The sequence below is a fragment of the Periplaneta americana genome, chromosome 14 (genome assembly GCF_040183065.1).
Source record: "Periplaneta americana isolate PAMFEO1 chromosome 14, P.americana_PAMFEO1_priV1, whole genome shotgun sequence".
NCBI lineage: Eukaryota > Metazoa > Arthropoda > Insecta > Blattodea > Blattidae > Periplaneta > Periplaneta americana.
In genome coordinates this window covers 73,059,530-73,082,308 of record NC_091130.1, presented here as the reverse complement: position 1 = coordinate 73,082,308, position 22,779 = coordinate 73,059,530, and the positions used below count along the sequence as shown (strand labels likewise).

Sequence of the window (22,779 nt, the reverse complement as noted above, 5' to 3'; positions counted from 1 at the left end):
CTGACTGCGGATCATCTGCTCCAACACTCATTAATCATGGCCGGAATAAATTAGACATATTGAAGCGCACAACGGTATAAAAGAACACGTCGACAAAGACACTGAGGGGTGAAACCCAACAGGTAGAGGCAATGACTACTAGATTTGGCAATGCTGGGATCTATTGTATTTCTGCCACGCGGCTAGGGGTTGAGTAGAGGATGGGGGTTTATGAGGGATTACCAATTCCAAGAACAGAGGCCGTCATGTTTCCGAGCCAACTATACCTCACAAATGTTCATGTCCCTCGGCGACGCTGAAGGCGTTAGCATTACAATGAATTACTATGTACGTACTTGCAACTATTTCGAAAAAACTGTTCAATATGAATTGAAAATACACTGTGATGCTCTGAGTTCGTTTCGTAGGGAGAGACGGAAGAACACTGTACCTCTGATCATGATCCGGATTGTACACTAACGCACAGGTAAACAAAACTCAATGCGCCACCTGATTCCATCTGTACTCCGTTGCACTGTAAATTCACTTCATTCTTAAGTTGCTAATGGCTAGCCTAATGAGAATAAAATTTCAGTTTTGACAAAGATAAGGGAGGGAAGCGATATCCGCACACTCAAAGCTTACAATCTTTATGGACTCCATGGAAGTGGCATTCGGCATCTATCCAATGAAAAGCAATATAAATTTGAAGTTAGGCTACATTTCTTCTCTTGTATGTTGGATATGATGTTATATTTTGCATCGGGTATCATTTGAAACCTTTCATTATATTCATATACAGTAGTAATATGAATGTGTTGTTCGTATTTTTTACTCTTATTATTGGGTTATTTTACGTCGCTTTATCAACGTGAGTTTATTTAGCGTCTGAATGAAATGAGGGAGACAACGCTGATGAAATGAGTCCGTGGTCCAGCACCGATAGTTACTCAGCATTTGCTCATATTAGGTTGAGGGAAAACCACGGAAAAATCTCAATCAGGTAATTTTCCCCGACCGGGATTCGAACCCGGGCCTCCTGGTTTCGCGGTCAGACGCGCTAACCGTTACTTCACAGGTGTTGACTGTTTGTCGTGTTACGTCAGAGCTTTTTCAGAGGGTACTATCTGAGTACCGCAACGCCTCACAACTGAATACATGTTCCCTTGACATTTAATTCTGATTAGTTCGGTCCTTTGCTGTTGCTAGAGTGTTATGTTTACGGTGATTTTAATTCTTCAGTAGACAGTATTAGTATTATTGTTGCGTACATTGCTGTTGCTGTGTTTTGAGTTCTGCGATGTCACTCGTGTATTCGCATAGTGAATATGCAGACATGCTTTTTTTTATGAATTTTGAGTATTGGCTGCTGTTGAACAGAGACGACGTTTACCGAATCGAAGGATTTCATCTAGCCGTGTGTCGTCGTGTTTATCGGATGTTATCTGAAACTGGCAAGCTACCAAGTGCTTCACTGAGGTCGAAAGGAGAACCGCTACCTGATATGAATTTACGGGAAAACATACTGCAAATGGTACAAAGGATTCCACGGCTGAGCACTCATAGAAAAGCTTCACATACTGGAGTGTCTCGTTCGCGTATATGACGAATCATGCAACATTGGTACAATTCATGAAATGCATAACAAGAACAACCTTAGTATACAAACATACTGTATCTTTCAGCAAGAGTTTAAATCGCCAAGAGATTCCTTACCTTTTTTTTCTTCTTCGAGAAGCGGCAACTCTGTCAGTTGTCTATCAGTAGTGCTTCTCCTTCTTAGTTATGTCAACCTGCAACACAAGTAAAATATTTTTCTTAACACTATTTCTCTAATAAAAAAGATTTTAAACTTTTAAGTTAATTTTATTTACTTACTTACTTACAAATGGCTTTTAAAGAACCCGAAGGTTCATTGCCGCCCTCACATAAGCCCGCCATCGGTTCCTATCCTGTGCAAGATTAATCCAGCCTCTATCATCATATCCCACCTCCTTCAAATCCATTTCAACATTATCCTCCCATCTACGTCTCGGCCTCCCTAAAGGTCTTTTCCCTCCGGTCTCCCAACTAACACTCTATATGCATTTCTGGATTCGCCCATACGTGCTACATGCCCTGCCCATCTCAAACGTCTGGATTTAATGTTCCTAATTATGTCAGGTGAAGAATACAATGCGTGCAGTTCTGTGTTGTGTAACTTTCTCCATTCTCCTGTAACTTCATCCCGCTTAGCCTCAAATATTTTCCTAAGCACCTTATTCTCAAACACCCTTAACCCATGTTCCTCTCTCAGAGTGAGAGTCCAAGTTTCACAACCATACAGAACAACCGGTAATATAACTGTTTTATAAATTCTAACTTTCAGATTTTTGGACAGCAGACTAGATGATAAGAGTTTCTCAACCGAATAATAACACGCATTTCCCATATTTATTCTGCGTTTAATTTCCTCACGAGTGTCATTTATATTTGTTACTTTTGCTCCAAGATATTTGAATTTTTCCACCTCTTCGAAGGATAAATCTCCTATTTTTATATTTCCATTTCGTACAATATTCTGGTCACGAGACATAATCATATACTTAGTCTTTTCGGGATTTACTTCCAAACCGATCGCTTTACTTGCTTCAAGTAAAATTTCCGTGTTTTCCCTCATCGTTTGTGTATTTTCTCTTAACATATTCACGTCATCCGCATAGACAAGAAGCTGATGTAACCCGTTCAATTCCAAACCCTGCCTGTTATCCTGAACTTTCCTAATGACATATTCTAAAGCGAAGTTAAAAAGTAAAGGTGATAGTGCATCTCCCTGCTTTAGCCCGCAGTGAATTGGAAAAGCATCAGATAGAAACTGACCTATACGAACTCTGCTGTATGTTTCACTGAGACACATTTTAATTAATCAAACTAGTTTCTTGGGAATACCAAATTCAATAAGAATATCATATAATACTTCTCTCTTAACCGAGTCATATGCCTTTTTGAAATCTATGAATAACTGATGTACTGTACCCTTATACTCCCATTTTTCTCCATTATCTGTCGAATACAAAAAATCTGATCAATAGTCTATCTATTACGCCGAAAACCGCACTGATGATCCCCAATAATTTCATCTACGTACGGAGTTAATCTTCTCAAAAGGGTATTGGACAAAATTTTGTACGACGTCAACAAAAGTGATATTCCTCAAATGTTATCACAGTTGGTTTTTGTCCCCCTTCTTAAAAATAGGTACAATTATGGACTTCTTCCATTGTTCTGGTACAATTTCCTTTTCCCAAATAGCAAGTACAAGTTCATAAATTTCGCTATATAATGCACTTCCACCCTCTTGTATTAATTCTGCTGGAATTTGATCGATACCTGGAGACTTGTACTTTTTCAGATTTTCTATCGCAATTTCGACTTCTGAAAGTGTGGGTTCGGGTATAAATGGCTCAGCAGTTTGTATTTCAATTTCGTCCCGATCATTTATATTTAGCCTATGTACATTTAGTAGTTGCGCAAAATAGTTTTTCCATCTGTTTAGGATTGATGGAGAGTCTGCAAGCAAGTCACCATTCTCATCCTTGATCACGTTTACCCTTGGCTGATATCCGTTCTTAAATTTCTTTATACCCTTATATAAATCTCGAATGTTTTTATTCTTACTATTTGTTTCTACCTCATTCAGTTTTTCCTTCAAGTAACCTCTCTTTTTATTCCTAAGTGTACGACTTGCTTCCCGTCTTTCATTGAAATAATTATCTCTCTTCTCCTCAACTGGATCCTGTAAGAATATCAATTTTGCCTGTTTCCTTCTTTCTACTACCATGCAACAATCTTCATCAAACCACGGTTTCTTTTTCTTAGTTTCATAATAACCTATGCTCTGCTCAGCTGCAATTTTGTTACTATCTCTGATATTTTACTGACAAAAAAAAATATTTTTATCTTCCACCATTTCTTCGGACTTATGGGAAGAAGATAGCGAAATTTGACTTTTTTCCCCTAAGTGATGAGCAGTTTTCGTTGTTTGTGTGTAGAAATATCACTAGTAACAACTTAGATTCGAAATTAGTTTTGAAAAAAAAAATAAGGGCCCAAATTCTGAATAAGAAAAACAGAATAAATAAATGAATTTAAAGGATCTAAGCAACTTTTAAATATAAATTAAACATTTCTATGAATGTTCTTTAAAATATCTGGAACACAATTTTTATATTTGCTTTCAAAATTTTAAGATAAACAATTACTTGTTAAGAATTAATTTTAGAGGTATTTTCATAGAAATATAGCGACATATTTTTCAAATTCAACAAAATAACAAAATCCTATTCCAGAGGAAAGTTTCCTATTACCTAAGAATGTGTGTTTCAAATATGATGCATATAGCATTAATAATTCCGAAGATACATAACTTGTTATATGGAATAAAGCAAAGAATTGAAGTCACGGAAAACTGCAATCAAAGTTTAGTGTAATTTGAAAGCTATGTGCTGCAATCGTTTAAAAATGGCGTCACAGCAGGTGAAAGGACCATAAATGTACAGTAAAGTTTATTTATTGTACTGTTCATATATCATAGGTTTGATGCACACCTGTCAGGTTGCGCAACTTCGGCTTAACCCATAACACATAATACATGTAACTATACGGTTGTCAATTTTACCCTTAATACGTAATGTATTTTATTATTATTATTATTATTATTCGTATGTTAAATCTATTTATCAATAATTGGTTATTTAAAATATAGGAGCTTATTTTATTTTAGTAGGTTATTTTACGACGCTTTATCAACAGCTTATTTTATTTAGCGTCTGAATGAGATGAAGGTGATAATGCCGGTGAAATGAGTCCGGGGTCCAGCACCGAAAGTTACCCAGCATTTGCTCATATTGGGTTGAGGGAAAACCCCGGAAAAAACGTCAACCAAGTAACTTGCCCCGACCGAGAATCGAACCCGGGCCACCTCGTTTCGCTGCCAGACGCGCTAACCGTTACTCCACAGGTGTGGACTATATAGGACCTTATTTATATATATATATATCTATATACATTATATGATAAAAGAAATAATGAATGATATAAATTATAATTTATTTAACGATGCTCGCAACTGTAGAGGTTATATCAGCGTCGCCGGGGGGCCGGAATTTTGTTCTGCAGGAGTTCTTTTACATGCCAGTAAATATACTGACATGAGCCTGTCGCATTTAAGCACAATTAAATGGCATCGACCTGGGTCAGGATCGAATCCGCAACCTCGAGCATAGAAGGACAGTGCTATACCGACTACGCTACCGAGGCCGACTTAATGGACATAATTTATTATTATTGTTAAATCCAATTTCATAATAAAATTTCAACTAATAATCCAATAATAAATGTAAATGTAATTATTAATATTATTACTATTATTATGACTACCTTCATTGCTATTTTGTCTTGCATTAGCTTAATAAGTGTCTATACGTGTTCTTTTGATCCTGTTGGCCCTTCATAGGGCTTTAATTTAATTTACATTATTTTTGTCAGTGTTCGTATTTTTTGTATTAATGTGTGTTATATGGTAGGGTGGAAGAGAAGGCCTTATGGCCTTAATTCTGTCAGATTAAATAAATAAATAAATAAAAATATTTGAAATTAAGGAAAATTAGTTACGGGAAAATTAAATCAAAGTTTAGTGTCATTTAAAAATCCTGCGCACCTGAGTTTTTAAGATGGCATCACAACAGCTGACAAGGGCATAAAAGTGCATGAAATTTTGTGCAATTTGTCTTTTTCATAAATCACAGAGTAAGTACTTTACAGAGAAAAAATGTTTTTGGAAAAAGAACTAGTTACGAGAAATTGCTATCAATGATGTCATAGCAGCTGACAAGATCATAAATGCGCTGTAAATGTTGTTACTCGAAATGCCTTTTTCACATATCAAATATTATTTTAAAAGAATTTTTTTTATTATTTATTTTACTGTCTTTTTATCCCTTCAGATTCATATGTTTCGGAACTACTTACAGACTCTTTCTCAGTGTAAAAATCTGCCAGACCTGAAGGGTTCCCTGCTCTGGTGTATAATGTTCTGATTACTCAAGCATAACGTACCTAACACTGTAAGCGACCCTTCAAAATCTGGTATTACAGAGCGTTGTGGATAAGGTTCTCTTACTGAAGTTTCAAAACTTACTACGATTTACTGCAACTCTTATGCATCTGTGCTTTGCACTGAAACCTGTGGGAAACATAATATATAGGCCTACCCAGAGTGACAGAATAGTAACATTCTGAGTAGGCTACAGTATATCATATGAAAGGAGTCTTCAGCACAGTAAGGGGATATTTTTGCTTCAGACGTAATTCGCATAATTCGTCCATAAATCTTACTAAGCTCTCCGAAACACTATGCTGTGCAACAAAAATATGCTTAGACAAAGTAAGAAGAACAAGCATAAATTAGTTTAAAATAAATCAGTGAGGGTATCTAAGTTGTCCATTTATACTTTAACCATGGCATCAGGGAATGGTAGAATAATATTAATAAACATTTTAAAATAAGGACATTGTGAGTAGAATGGGATGAAGATAAATGCAAACACGACGAAAGCCATGGTTATCGGAAGAAAAATGAAGAAGGTAAATGTGCGAATTCGAAATGAGGCAGTAGAGCAAGTGGACAACTTTAACTACTTGAGTTGTAGTACAACTAGTAACATGAGCTGCTGCCAGGAAGCCTAGATCATATTATATACCCAGATTGCTCGCCCTTATAGGCTTTGACGGTAACAAGTTTTGTCAGGTTTACTATGCTGCCATCTAGTTGTTACATAAGGAGTCACGTCATAACTCCCATTTGAATTGCATTAGCGACTGTACTGCCATCTCGTGTTAGTTTACGGCGAACGGGTGGCGATCCTGGAGGTTGTTCTCTTCAAAGTGCTATCGATTTTAACATGGGAATGAGAAATCTGTTTATATATATGATCTAGGCAGGAAGTCAAAAGGAGGATAGGAATAGATGTGTTTAATTAAAATACAGTTTGAAAACACAATTTGGCCCCGTGAACTCATTTTGAATCACTTGCGGAAAAAGGTTGAGAACCGCTGCTCTACGCAGTTCAAAACCATTCCTAACGAAGAAACTTTTACATCAGGCGAAACGTGCAGTAGGCCTAAAGACCTCAACTGCAATGTAGAGCGTGATTTTTGCCACCCCTAGTGAAAGTCGCTTTGATGCCGGTCGTTTTTGAAGTCGTATGTTGCTGGTGTCACAAACAGCATTTCGACAAGTACGAAGCCATGCAACTGCATACTTGGGCAACGAAACTGATTGTTTATCACGTGATTTAATGGATGGCGGCTGTGTACGATTGGCACGCCTGCTCGGGCATAGCTGTGTCACTATTTATGCCTCGATGAACATACGAGCTTTGAAGTCCAAGCTCGAAGCCCTAGAGACGCGAAATGTCAAGTTGTCGAGGAGTGTAAAGAGATGGAAAACAGTGTGTGTCAGACAAAGGACGATCAAGCACACTTGTAGTATCATTGTTTAAAATGTAAGTACTTTTTGTTCCAGGGAAATATGTTTATGGGAGTTTAGAACACTCCACGTTCCGCACCAAAACAAAATTCGAATTTCTGCCGTCCTCTTTCGCGGCTTCAGACCAGGTGTAGGTCGATGAATTTTAAAGAGCAATAAATCCTTAAGAAGGCTTTCTCTGAGAGGAGTATGAAGCTGGCATTCCTGTCATATACGAAGTTAAAGGTGTTTAATAATAATAAATTCACAGAGTAAATCCTTCATATAAATGAAACATAAATTTCCTCTACTCTTCTTCGTTATTCCTTTTTATTCGGTGGGAAATCGACTTTGTTTTTAGAAAAAATTGCTGCTTTGCAGTAAATTCAGTAGCACTTATCAACGCATGGCAACACTCCTCCGCAGCAGTGAGGTCGGTTATGTAGTCATTGCCAACATCAGACCTGATGCTACGTAACTAACCATTACGACTCATAAACACGTTTTCTTTTCACGTGGTTTTTGGCAAATATTTTACATTTCCACACTAAATAATTTACGAATTTTATTATGAACAGTATCGACAGTTAATATCAATGATATTATACAAGGTGGGGCAATGTTGATTTACCATTTTGAGACTTGTAATGATTTTTTCTAGTGTTAATGAACTTTATTCAAAACACTGATACATAAGAGACACATACTGCTATTTATCATGATACCAATAAATCAATTTTTTTGAAAACTACCCCTTTCAAATGCCCCCATCTCTTTCGATGCACTCACATAGCCGTGAAACAAAGTTTTCCATTACGCGTATACCCATGGCTGTATAGCATGGATTTCACTCAAATTCTGTTTGTTGACAACTGAAAATGTGCTTCATCGGACATTATCATTCGCCGAATTAGATCTGGCTGCTGTATTATTAATTCAATAAATTGCTCTTTGAATATCCTCCTTATAACACAATAGTGGTCTGAAAGTTGATGAATAATCTGAAGTTTGTATGGATGGAAATCGAGATCTTTAAACAAAATCTGATGCAGTGACCTTTTTGAGATTTGAAGTGTTTGTGCATGTATGTGTGCTGATCGTCTGGGACTTCGTTGAAAATCAATCCTTACGCGATCGACGTTTTCCGGCGTCCGTACAGTCTGTGGTTTCCCTCCATGCTTTTTATCTTCTGTAGACGCTGTAGTTCGAAACTTATTTACCCAACTGCTTATGGTGTGCCGGTCTGGAACATGACCATGCCTTCCAATGTTAAAATGTTGTCTAAATATTCGCTGCGTCAGTACTGCAGAATCACCATTTTTTAGTCTCTACAGCGAAAGCACGATGTGCAGCTGACCAGCGCTTTATGTTGTTTACTAAATAGCATTGTTTGTGGATTGCCTTGCAACCAAACATTGTAATACACTAATTTCATGGCCATCTAAGTTATAACACGTCTAGTATATACAGTCACGAAGCTTGAGTTGTTGAGGGTACTAGGAACAATAGACTGTGCCGGTACTATTTCGCATTGTCTGTGATGAGGCGATAGTAGCGATCCTAGTGGTTAGCAACTATTTGCGGATGCATATTCCCTACGTATTGAGCTTCGTGACTGTATATACTAGATTGTGGTTATAGCTTGATGAAAATGATAAATGAAGGGTTCCGAACTATAGTGGGCTAAGCTCCATTTACTAAAACCGTAGAAAACAAGAGTTAAAATGAAGTTATTGCCATAATTCGGAACATATAGCAAGCAATATAAAGTATACACTTTAAAACTAAATGATATGTCAATCTTTATTAAACTATGGCATTCACTTAACTTTAACCCTTGCTTTCTCAGTTTTTAATAAATGACGCTTGGCCCACTATGGCTCTGAACCCTTCAAATGAACTTTTCCCCACCTTGTATATTATATTACATGGTTCAATAAGTAACACACCACTTTTTTTCCGGTCAGGTTTCATTGGAGATGAATAAAGTTTTGTACATAGCATTAAGAAACTTTCTTGAATAATTCCTTTACTTTTATAATTTTCCGTTAGATAGAAATGATGCAGTTAGTGTTCAAAATGGCGATTGCACATGAGGTAAGTGCAAAGCGGTTCTGAGATGGAACTTCCTTTTGCTGAAAAAAAAACATTACAAACATTCACAGGCTCTTTAAACACGTAGGCCTGTATTATGGAAATAAAGCCTGATCATGGCCTAAGTCTTCTGGGACTCTGAAGGGGTAATTCTGATTCACACATAGCTTGCTGGTGAAACAAACTCAGAAGTTTATGTGAAGAGCACTCTAAAGAGACTCTAGAGACAATTTAATAATTTAATTTAATTTAATCTGGGCCTTCTCTTCTTCTCAACCAGACTCTATTGAATACAAGAGACTTACATATTACAGTAATAGTCACAATAATATCAGAACGTGCAATGTATGTATGAGAAACAGCCCATGGACGAGATTAAGGTTCTTCCGCGTGCCCTGACAGCAGTTGTATAGGCTGTACAAATAGGAGCGACCAAATGACAAGGATGAAAAGTTAACATTTTGAAGTCGAGCTTTAATAACTATTTATACTTTTGTTTACACGTTTTGAATAAATGCAATACAATTGTTTCACAGCAGATGTTATACAGGGTGATTCACGAGGAAAGGTAATACATTTGTGATGTGAATTCTGAAGTCATTCTGAGTCAAAAAGTTCATATGAATATAGGTCCGTTTTCGAACGGTTACGGAGATATGGCTCTTTGATTTCACAAAAACTTCCGGGATTCCATTGTACTAACTCGCATTTAGAGGCAGATAAAGGGCAAATTTAAAGTTTATATGCACGTATGCATAGGCCTACATACCTAATATTCTAGATGTCGGGGTCGATGTTTTCGCACATTTTCAAATGTACCTTCTTCTGCTTCAATGCATTGTTGCGTTCGGGAGTGAATCGTGCTCATCGCTCGGCAGAGTTGCACGTGGCTGTTCTTTGTGGCGTGCAGCATCTAAAATACGGTCGATTAGCGCCTCTCTCGTTTTCACCTTCCTTTGGTATACCAAGTCTTACATCCAACCCCATTGACAGTAAATACTCTTCGATATGGTACTCCTCTGTTCGGAAAGCGTCGTTCATACTCAGCGACGGCACGCAAGGAACTTCCATCGCACAAACCATAAACATACACAATATCGGCGTATTCTGTAGTCGAAAATTTATAAGGCATCTTGAAAAACACAACTTAACACTTCTGATAACTGTTCTTGTACTACTGTACTGTAAGTAGCTGACTGACCTGCTGTGAACTGATAAGCGATAGTGTAGCCTATTTGTGTTATGCGCGGGATCTGTGTCATTACATCAGACAAGGGCAGGCTATTGGAAATTTGTAATGCCTCATCACCGCGATCCGTGACCTTGTCTCATATCTCACATCAGCAGCATATGGTAACGACTGATTCACATTGGGGCGAGACGTTTTACCAAAAAAATGCATCTAGCTCCGCCATCGTTCGAAAACGGACCTATGTTCATATGAACTTTTAAACTCAGAATGACTTCAGAATTCACATCCCAAATTGTTTACCTTTCCTCATGAACCATCCTGTATATGTACGATTTTGTATAACAAACAAAACAATATGGAAAGAATAACTTAAAAAACACTCCGTTCACGTATACAACTTTCGAAACTGCTGGAGTATTACATGATTTTGGTCATAATAATGATACTGTTATGCCAAAATAAACCTTTTAAGATAAAATTTTTCCAGAATACCTTCGATATCTGCCTCACACCAGCGCTTATCACGATCGAATAGCTTGGCACTTAATCTTGGCTTTGTTAGGTTCATGAAGACCTATCGGTATGTATGTAGTGGTGAAAATCGTAATAGACTAATTTTCGCTGCAAATTTACGAATCTTCGGATAAGTTTATAGATTAAGGCATTGTAAAAGGTAAAGAAGTCCTTGTCCTTATACCTACATTTCAGCAGTGCAGTATCTGAAAGATCAATTATCTTTAGCTGCACCTCTGGAGGCAAATTGCCTGCATTTGCAGAAGGGGCCAACAGAATCATGTTAGTAGATTTACTGGCATGTAACAGAACTCCTGCGGGACAAAATTCTGGCACACCGGCGACGCTAATATAACCTCAGCAAGTTTCGTGTGTCGTTAAATAAAATATAATTTAATTTTTAATTTTTTTTAATAATGTTTGTGTTATGTTCACACTAAGACTATTATAATAGTTTAATTATTAATACAATTGAAGACCTCCCTCGAATAATGATGTAACATCAAATTTTGCTTAAGTGGGATTATAGTGGAAACAGTATGCAACAACGATGTGTTATGTGATGCTGCGATCTGCAGGTCATACTCGTAATATTAAATGAGCTAGAGACAATTGAAAGTAGCGGTCCGAGGAATACAGATGTAACATCGGTCAAGATGGCAGCCAACTACTCTGTTGTGATAACTGCAGTGCATAAAAAAACTATAACTAACGGACGTAAACGCAAGATTAATATTGACGAATGGAAGGATGTCAAAAGGAAATCATTAAAGGAGCATGAGAAGGACTATACAACAAGGAATGGTATAGTGAAATGTGCAAAGAACCTCCAAATTGTGTAAGTGGAATAAAGATGTAACATCATTACAAAGTCTTTATTTATGTTTAATACCCGCATTGTATACAAAAGTTTCCGATGTTATTGCTAACATACAGACAAATGCATAATGTAGTCATTATTCTATTCATTATTATTACAATATAAAAAATTAGTTCTGTAGGTTAGACGTATTGTTGGTGAGATTGAAATGTTAATACATTTCATTGTATAAATTTAAGTGAAAATGAAATAAATTTGTCTTAATTTATACATAAGTTATATTGAAAAGTTTAAGTTTGTATGGTATATTTGATATTTCAGGAATCTGTTTGGAAATATAAATATGCTGTATGCAAAATTCTCGACCATGACACAAAACTACGCTTGTTTACGGATTATTATAATAAGACACACGATGAGCAGTCATCATTTCTTGTTCACCAGTGCATTGAATTGTGTGACATTGGAAGACGTTACAGAGAAGAAAATCTCTCACTTAGGCAATGTAGTTTCAAGTATTTTCTGTTCATTCGAAGTAAGAGAGTGCAAGTGTGTTTAAAGACTCTTCTTCAGGTATATGCTATCAGCTCGGAACGCACTACAAATTTTGCAAGCCAAAATGAAAAACAATGAGCCATTAACGGATCAAAGAGGCAAGCATATGAATCGCCCTTATCCTACCACAAATGAAACTATAGACTTGATTGTTCAACATTCAGTCATTTCATACTCAGGAAAGTCACTATAGCAGAAAAAACTATATGCAGTTACCTTCCACCAGATTTAAATGTACCGACAATGCATTCAATGTTTGAGGAAAAGTATCCAGACACCCATGTATCACTTCACCAATATAGAGATGTGTTTAGATCTAGATTCAATTTAAAATTTGGGCTTCCACGATCAGACACATGTCAAAAATGTGACAGGTATTTTGTACAACTTTCCAATGCTACAACTGCTGAAGAGACGAGAAGGATTGAATTTGAAACAAACTTACACCATAGGAAAGCAGAACAAGCCTACGCTGTGTTGAGGGAGGACATAGAAATAGCTAGGCAAAATAATATTCTCGTAGTCTTATGCGCAGACTTGCAGCAGGTTTTGTTTTCACCTATGTTAACACACTCCAATATATTTTATCAGAGACAGTTCTCAACTTACAACTACTGCGTTAGTAATGCTGGCTCTGGTCAAGTAACTATGCATTTATATCATGAGGAAGTTGCAAATCGAGGAGCCTCTGAAGTTGCTTCTTGTTTATTTTCCTATATCATGCAAAATTTCAAACCATTATCTGCTAGGGAAACAAGAAGTCTTATTGTGTGGTCGGATAGATGTGTGTCACAGAATAACAATCACAAAATGCTGTCACTTCTGAGGCATTTTGTTTTGTGGGGATATTTTTCTACCGTAGAGCAAAAATTTCTATGCAGTGGACACAGTTTTCTGCCCTGCGTCAGACATTTCGTACTAATAGAAAAACAAAAAAAAGGAGTGCAAAAGTTTATGTACCATTCCAATGGGTTGAAGTGATAGTGGCCGCAAGACCAACAAATCCATTCCAGGTTACTTACTGTACATGGAATCAGAGGACTTCAAAATTTTGATACGTTGGACAAGAATGTCATTCAGCCCAAAGAATTTAAAATAACAGAAGCAATGTGGCTTAAATGTTCACAAGATGATCCCTTTTCTGTTTATGTGCGAAAATCTCATGGGACTTTACAGTCATGGGTTGTGTATCCATTTCACAAGAAACAGCGTGAGAGAAATATTATACCTGTCACTATTCCACCAGCTTCACTGGAAACTTTGTATCAAAGTACCTTACCCATCAAAAAAGAGAAGAAACGAGATATTACACACATGTGTGAGTTTGTTACTGATATTGAGCACCGAAAGTTCTACATGGATTTACCTGTTTCCAACTAGAGTATAAAGAGTAGTGTCATATCGTGCTGTACATTGATAACTTTTTTTTTTTTTTTTTACATTTTACTTTTTTTCTACTTTGCAGTGATTTTGAGCATGTGATACCTATGTTGTATGAACATGAGATTGTACTGTCCTTAGAAATAAAGAATCTTTCATTTTTCTTCATAACTTTTCTCTTATATTTTAGTCTTTTTCTACTTTGCAGTGATTTTGAGCATGTGATGCCTATGTTGTATGAACATTACATTGTACTGCCCTTAGAAATAATGAATCTTTCATTTTTGCTCATTTTCATACGTTTAATTTGTTTTTTAATCGATGATACATCCCTATTCCATTGTAATCTCAAAACAATTTCTATTATTTCAAAACTATGAACTTGAAATGTTACTATTTCTTATCTAATAATTGAATAAACCCTCAAACAATATTATACTTGTAGCTGTAATGTTAATGACTTAAGAAGAGCCTATCAGACGTTTTTTGTTCATAACATAAAAGTAGTATTTTGTTGGTTACACCGTTATTCGAGGGAGGTCTTCAATTACTTTATGATTAAACATAACGAGATAAAAAATTATGTCAGATAATTTAATTATTTCTGTAAAATCTAAACGCAAAGAAAAAAAAATAGTAGAGGACTTTTCCATTAATACTGTTCCAAGGAGTCCACTGCTATGTAGTAATGATTAGCATGCCTGACTGTGAAACGAGAGGGCCCGGATTCAAATCCTGGTTGGAACAAGTTACTTGGTTGAGGTTTTCTCCGGGGTTTTCCCTCAACCCAATATGATCAAATGCTGGGTAACTTTCGGCGCTGGACTCTGGACTACTTTCGCTGGCATTATCATCTTCATCTCATTCAGACCCTATATAACCATAGCAGTTGAAAAAGCGTCGTAAAATAACCAATTAAAAATATATTCCAAGAAGCCGTACCTTAAAAGGACCTTCATTGAACACCTTCCACACTCTATATAGCCTACTGTATTAATAAAACTTGACCTGACTGAAAACAAAATGTTCTACGTTTTTGTTTTCCTCCCAGAAGAATAATACAAAGTTGTTTTCCTTGCAGAGCACCGAGGCATTGTGTCGCCCGCCATCGTGGAGCACACCGGCACTGTGCACGTGGCTCAGGACGAGGGCGCAGTCCTGCTCTGCGTCTCGCAGGGTTGCCCAACGCCTGACTACAGGTAGGCTATGACAAGTTTTATTAGCAGCGGAACGAACTAATAGGCCTCTACATAGGTCTTACTAATAAAAACTTTTATACAGACGTTTAACTGCCAACTTACACAGCGAATCGTTCGTTTATAGGTAGTGTGTAAATTCCTGAATAATAGTCATTACATACGTCAAGTATAACAATATAACTGCTGTATAACTACGTCATAGTTTCTTAATTATTTTATTACGAAAGGTAACAGAATAAATGAGATTCTCTATTGCATCCGATAGTGAGAGCTAGTGTGTCGTGTTAAGGATAGTACAAGTGGACCTGCTTAATGATTACGCTATGTTTGCTCAAAGAGTACAGCTACAGCATATTATTTTAAATTATTCTATGCTCTTTGTTTTGTTCTTCTATGGTTACAAGGCAACCATCATCATAAATGACAATCGATACGAACAGCTGTTGAAATACGGCCATTTTTTGCTCTATATACAACCCTTGAATAGGAGGTTTCGAGTGTATAACTACTGCATTCCCTTGTATAGTTACAAGATGCTTATACATCCATCGCTTATGCATGGTTTATTAGTAACGTTTTCTGTGCCAACTCTGCACAAGTTTATTATAAAAAGTTATACACAGTTTATTAGTAAAACTGATAGTTGGCAAGAATTTCCAGTTTTAATGTTTGTTGTTTTGCATCCTAGTAACCACATATTGTGGTAATGGGGCATAATAATGACTCTTATGTACAACTGGAGATAAAAAATACATGTAAGAAGGTCCCAACAACGATTTTTGTCATGTCTATGTTAATACGAGTTCTTAACGTAGCAACGAGGTGTAATTAACATAAATTGTTTCGAAGAGGAATATCAAGATTCGACAGTGAGGATCAATTTCAAATTTGACATTTTTATTCATACAAATCATAAAAAGTAAGAGCAAACCTCGTGTTCGGGTGTATTTCCACTATAACACAGAAATACAAATTTAATGCACACAAATATTATTATATATAAACAAAACAAAAAAATAAGAACATGAAACAAACTGTATCCATAATATCAATTTAAGTATCATTTATAAGTAGATGTAAATCTTTTTAATGAAATTAAAAACAGAAACTGTTGAAAATTAGGGTGATTTTAATTATGGAATTATATAATCTTGGATCTAGACTAATACTGTGGTTTAAACCTGCTTTTGTAAAAATGTTTTGTTCTCATAGACATTCTTAAAGCGAACTTCCGGTGGATGATCAGCGAACTAACGTTTTTCGTATTCATAAACCAGTGTTAGCAATATGATATAATATGAATCCTGTACAAGTAATCAGTCGATAGCCGGGGCTAGTTTAGCACGCTCGTAGCGCGGGCTAGCGAAATTTCTATGAATAGCATCCTTAAGGTATAATTTTAGTCAACTGGTCAAAAACAGGTTGGAACCTCATAGTCAATAAGGCATCACTCTTGAGGCAATTAAGTCAGAAAATAATAAGATAGGGTGACCAGTTTCTTTCCCCACCTTTGTACACATCGCTGACTGTTAACATGTTTCACTTCAAACTTAAGATATTTACAAACAAATAAAGGGAAGAATGATATAATCCTGAGCCAAAAAGTCAGTATTTGACAGGACAGTGTATTAGAAGTTTGAATTCCAATACTATTTGGTGAGATATTATAATTTCTTCAGTGTATATTTCTGTTATGTGTTGAATAAATTGTGTAATATTTTAATTGTAGAATCTCCGTGTCTGTAAGAAACAAAATCACTAAAAAAAACTATTTTTGTTGGATTATCTCATTCTCATCTCTTCAATTGTTCTTCCTCTGACATAAGACATATCGTCAAGTGGGATGTACTGTATGATAGCTAGAGCCCGGAATGTTAGGTGCTAAAAGTTAATATTGTTCCTTGGTATAGTTTATGAAATAGAAGCCATACCCCACTTCTTTGACACTCATTCTTGTCATTCAGTATTTACCCTTTGGTACCGTTAAAGGTCTTTAATCCTCTTAACTACCACTTACAAATTAGCGCACGGTTTACACAGTTCTGTGACTCTGTTGTCTATTACTATATATTGGACTCCTGTGAACTAGGCTTAAAACCCTGTTCACGGGTACTACATCTATTCATCTATCACTCAATGTCATTCCTAACTTTTAGCACCTAAAATTCCGGGCTCTAATGGTAACAGATGTAGCCTATATAGCAGCCAGAACCTCAATCAGAGTTAAATAATAATTAATTAATTAATTAATTAAAATATAAAATTACCTACTCAACCAAGAACTAAAAGCAATGTAAGAGTCTATCCTAAGAAACAGCTAGGCCTAGAACGGAAAATATTGTTAAACAAGAATTCAGAGAATTCGCACAGCCAAATTCCTAACAACAGTAAATTCACACAATAGACGCGAATTCCTGAGTCAGCAGATGCTGCACTCTTCAGTTTGTTTCATACCTCAATCTACAAACTGCGAGTAGAATCATACGATTGAACGTCCACAGAACAATGGAGTAACGGTTCACAATGGCGGAGGGCTTTTGCATCAAAATCCAATAAAGATAATTTTATTCCTAATGGTCATTCGAGTTGGGATTTTTATCTGCCAACTAGGGAGATTTCAATGCAAGTTCATTCTTGCACACAATCCAATACAGAACTCGTTACGTAACTTCGCAATTCTCCTCAATGGAACAAAGTAACGCATGCATTTATTTCTCGTGAAGGCAGGTCTTATTTAACCATCAGTTGTATTCTGAAAACGCGATTTCTGATTTCCAGATACTTCTAGATCTATCACATAAATTTCTGTATGAAATAAATTCAGTATGACGAACATATGATATGGAGATGAACTCGGGAAGCCTACGTTATTTTCAGTCTTTTAAATCGTAATTCTTTACTTCAAATCGTTTCCGTACTATTTAAATCAGTGGTTTACATTGTTAGAGTAGGACTGCGAACCCCTGTTTTTAAAATAACTACGCCATGCACCCTCTACTCTTCAATTTTTAATGTGTGTACTCGTATGGTAATTGCTTATGCAAAACAACTTAGTTGAGGAAAATGTGGGGTAAACGTTATCTATTAGTAAAAATAGACCACAAAACGACAATGAAAAGTATTCCTACATAAAAAACATAAATTTAATTTTCCTATCACTTATTATACTTGTACAAAATGCTGTACATAATGTCGATCTCTCTAATTGTGATTCCAAAAATCAAGACTGTTCATTTTTAATCCCTTTCACATCCGGTTCAATATTTCCTACCTTTTGTCTCAAATCTCGGTCAACATTCAGACAATTTCTATACTTACGAGTATTCTTCATACAATTAAAAGTCTAAAATATTTCTTCATCAAAGGACGTGAAACAGAAGGGATCTAGATGTTACATTTTTCAACTAACTTCTGATAAGCATAACTTTTAAAGTGAGGGGACGGAATAATTATATTTCTTTGTCCTAATTGATGCACATTTTTCATTTTTATATGCAGAAATACTATTGCTGCAGCAACTTAGATTAGATTAGATTAGATTAGATTAGATTAGATTAGATTTTATTAAAGTCATGAGTATTATACAAATACTATGGACATAGTCATAATAAAAACAAAACAGAGTGAATAAGATATATTAGAAACAAAAGATATTAACAGAGGCCTCAAAGTATTCACCGATACTATAAAAGGGATGATTAATCATGCAGCTTTTTAAAACATTCTTAAATGTGTTATAGTTAACAGTGTATCCAGACTTATGTAATCTATTAAACATAAATACTACCATGGACATAAATTGTTTTTTAGTTGTTTCCAGTCTAACATTAGATTCAGAGAAGTGAAAATAGTTCTATACTTGTTTATTGTAATTAGTGAATATTTTATCTTGTATTATAATTATGATGATCAGATCTGTGATAATTTGCTAAATATTTCTTTACCTTCAGCAAAGAAGTGAAGATGTAAAGATTAATAACAGTCAGAATAGCCTCATTTATGAATAATGGCTTACAATGCGCATCGTAAGCAGAACCAGTTAAAATACGTAAGACTTTTTTTTTTTCTAGATTAGTTTTTGGGAAAAAGTATGGCCAAAATTTGGGGGAAAAAATGCACCACGATAAAGTAATAGCGGAAAAGGCTAATTAGGATTTCCCGGTCTTCGATCAATTCAATTAAATTCAATTTATTAAGCCATTAAACATACAGTGATAGGCTTCGTCACAAAAAAAAACATACATTTGAAAATACACATATAATTGAAAACAGTAATTAGAATGAAAACACAAAACATTTTGAAACTATAAAATTACTGAAAACACTTCACTCTTATGTAATAATTGTAACTAATCTAAATAACTTTATTTATTAAAAATAATTTCGTATAAATTTATGTTAAGAAACTCATCTACAGAGTAGAAAGGATTAATTAAAAGCCAATTATAAAATCTAGCTTTGAACCTATTGGTTGGTAACTTACAATATTGACTGGGAAGCTTATTATATAATTTCATCCCCAGGACAGAAAAATTTGTACTAGTTTTATGTAATCTACAGTATGGGATATTAATTTGTTCACTATTTCTAATTTCATGATCATGTATATTGGCTATTAATGAGTAATTTCTATATTTTGTCGAGTGTAAAGGACTAGGTCGTATATATATATATATATATATATATATATATATATATATATATAAATTTATGACAGTTAATATCTGTGATTGTTTGAAAAGAGGTCGACAATGTTCAAGATAGCCTAGTTTGATTGACAGAATTCTAATGACTTTCTTTTGCAAAATCAAGACACTCCCAAGTTTGCTACCATTTCCTCAGAAAATTAAGGCATACCTAATTATCGACTGAAAGAACGAAAAGTACGCACATCTTAAATAATTTTGAGAAACACAAGTCACTAATTTCTTTAATAACTATATAACTCTTGATAATTTTGTGCATATATATTCGATTTGTTTTTCCCATGTTAAACTGGAGTCTATATAAAATCATAGAAATATGGTATAGTTCTGCATGTTGTCCTTTTTTATTACATGATTTAGGGTGAAAGTTATGTTGATAGTCTTTTCTTGATTAAGCAAAACACCATTAGATTCAAACCATAAGGTCATCTGTGATAGAATGTCATTGGTTAGAGTATGTAGTTCATTCAGAGTAGAGCTAGTACATAAGAATGTAGTGTCATCAGCATACATAATTGTTATAGCTTATGAATTTAGGAAGGTCATTTATTGCTACTAAGAATAGCAATGGGTCAATTATTGAGCCTTGTGGAACACCATAATGTATACTGGAGAGATTTGACCAATTTTCACCTATTGAGACTAATTGCCTTCTGCCATGAAGATAGGTTCTAAAAATATTTAGTGTATTCCCTCGAATACCATAAAATTCTAATTTTGATAAAATTAAGTTGTGATCAACGCAATCGAACGCTTTGGAGAGATCACAAAACACAGCATTAACTTGTGACCTATTTTCAAAATTTCTTAAAATTTCGGTTATTAAAAGCTCAATTGCATCATTTGTTGACTTCCTTCTTCTAAAGCCAAATTGGTTAGTGCTAAAGAGATTTGAATTTTCAAAGTAGTCATAAATTTGATTGAAAATTACATATTCAAATATCTTAGATAGCACTGGAATGATAGAGATTGGTCTGTAACTATTTGGACTTGATCTAGTGCCTTTTTTATAAATTGGGATTACTTTCGAAATTGTTAGTTCATCTGGAAATAGACCTTGTTTTAGACAAATATTGATCATATTTGTAAGAGGAATGTAAATTGAATTTATAATTTTTTTTAAATAATTTGACATATCATAAACATCTTTTGAATTTGATTGTTTCAAAGTTATTATTATATTCCATACCTCTTCAGCGGTGACCTCTCTCCATTTAAAAGTGCATGAGATTTTGTCATTTTAGATTAGTATTTCCATAGGGGGTAGCTCAGAGCATTGAATTTTGGATTTGATTTTGTCCACCGAGTCAATGAAAAATTCATTAAACTCTTCCGGCGATATATTATGATTGTTTATTTGATTTTGAGAGTTACTAGACCTTTCTTTATTTATCAGATTCCAGGCATTTGTTATCAGAGTTGACAATTTTGTGTTATAGTCTAGTTTCGCTTGAGTTAATTCATTTCTGTATTGTTTCTCAATTTCATATAATTTATTTTTAACTGTGAGCAGATCAGTCTCCCTATAAATATCACGTAGCATTGGTAAATGGGTTTTCATCTATTTTAATTCTGCAGAGTACCATTTGTTTTTATGTTTTTTGCTAATATTTAGTTTTACATTCTTGACTTCGAATGATAAGTTAAAATATTCTAAAATTAAATTTTAAAATGTATTAAAAATTTGAGCTGTATTAGGCTCTTGAACTTTGAAGAAGGATTCCCAATCAATATAGTTTCTATAACAACAAAATTTCATTACTCTTTCAGCGGTAAATAAACGCTTTTTAATAATTTGAGGTTGGTTATATCCGCTTCTCAAGTGAATATTTTATTGTAATAATAAGACAGAGTGGTCGGAATATGGAAAATTTTATACCTGAATGGTATATGATTCCCGCTGACTATTTATGAAAATGTTGTTTAGGCAAAAACCCTGATAAAACTTATATTTAACTCTTACGCTGAATTTCGGTGAAGTCCGGAGGGCCTAATTAGTCAAATTCACTCTCCTCACCTCCACGCTGAGGCCCTCTTGGATCTTTTAAGGTGCAAGAGAGACAGTAGTGTGCGGAAAGCCATGTAATGAAAAAATCTCTTAGATACTTCTAATAGTATCCGAGATGTCTTTTAACACGTATCCATATCACTTTACTTGTGTATTTAAATTTATTCTTTGTCTTTAAACTTTACATTTTCCCCCTAATAACACAAAGAGTTGGTGCTTGTGTGTGTGACATCTTAACAAAATGTACTAAAATCTTTGCAGTGGAAATTATAGAAGAGAACAGCCTATGTGTCAAGATAATATTGAAATAATATAACGTATAAACAGAGCTTCTAATAATCAAAATGGGGAAGAAATTAAGGAAAACATTAAAAATACTAATAAGTTTATATTTTCCATAAGCTTCGAGCAGAAATTTTTAGAAATAATTTTGAAGGAATAACAAATAAATACCTACAACACTATTTAATAAGCATTAGAGGGTGTTAAATTACAAATAATTACGTGAAAGGGGATTCATAGGATCTGTGTAATTGCGTGAACGTTTATGTTCACAAATTGGGGGTTATTATGATATTCAGTTATTTAAGGAATTAGCTCTTAATTATAATGATTTTGAATGTGACTGAGAGTGAAATAAATTTATTGTAATTTACGTCTTGTATTAATAATGATTATCAGTATTTTTCCTCCATTTCTTTATTGAATTTATACCTTACAATGAAGTTACTGTGTTTCATCTGAATTGGTTTATTGGAGACCCATTAATATGGATCCGTGATAAGAAAAATTATAAATTATAACTTAATTCATGCAAGAAAGTAAG

General features: G+C 34.9%; 1 protein-coding gene across 5 annotated transcripts in view; it reads left to right on the top strand.

Annotated features, from left to right (window-relative positions):
- The window catches only part of Dscam2 (Down syndrome cell adhesion molecule 2), an 828,417-nt gene that overhangs the window by 350,555 nt on the left and 455,083 nt on the right, over positions 1-22,779 (top strand). For all 5 annotated transcript variants that reach the window (XM_069845581.1, XM_069845583.1, XM_069845584.1 and 2 more), the window contains exon 4: positions 15,122-15,239. In XM_069845581.1, the coding sequence (XP_069701682.1) occupies positions 15,122-15,239 (118 nt within the window). The remainder of the gene's footprint in view (positions 1-15,121; positions 15,240-22,779) is intronic.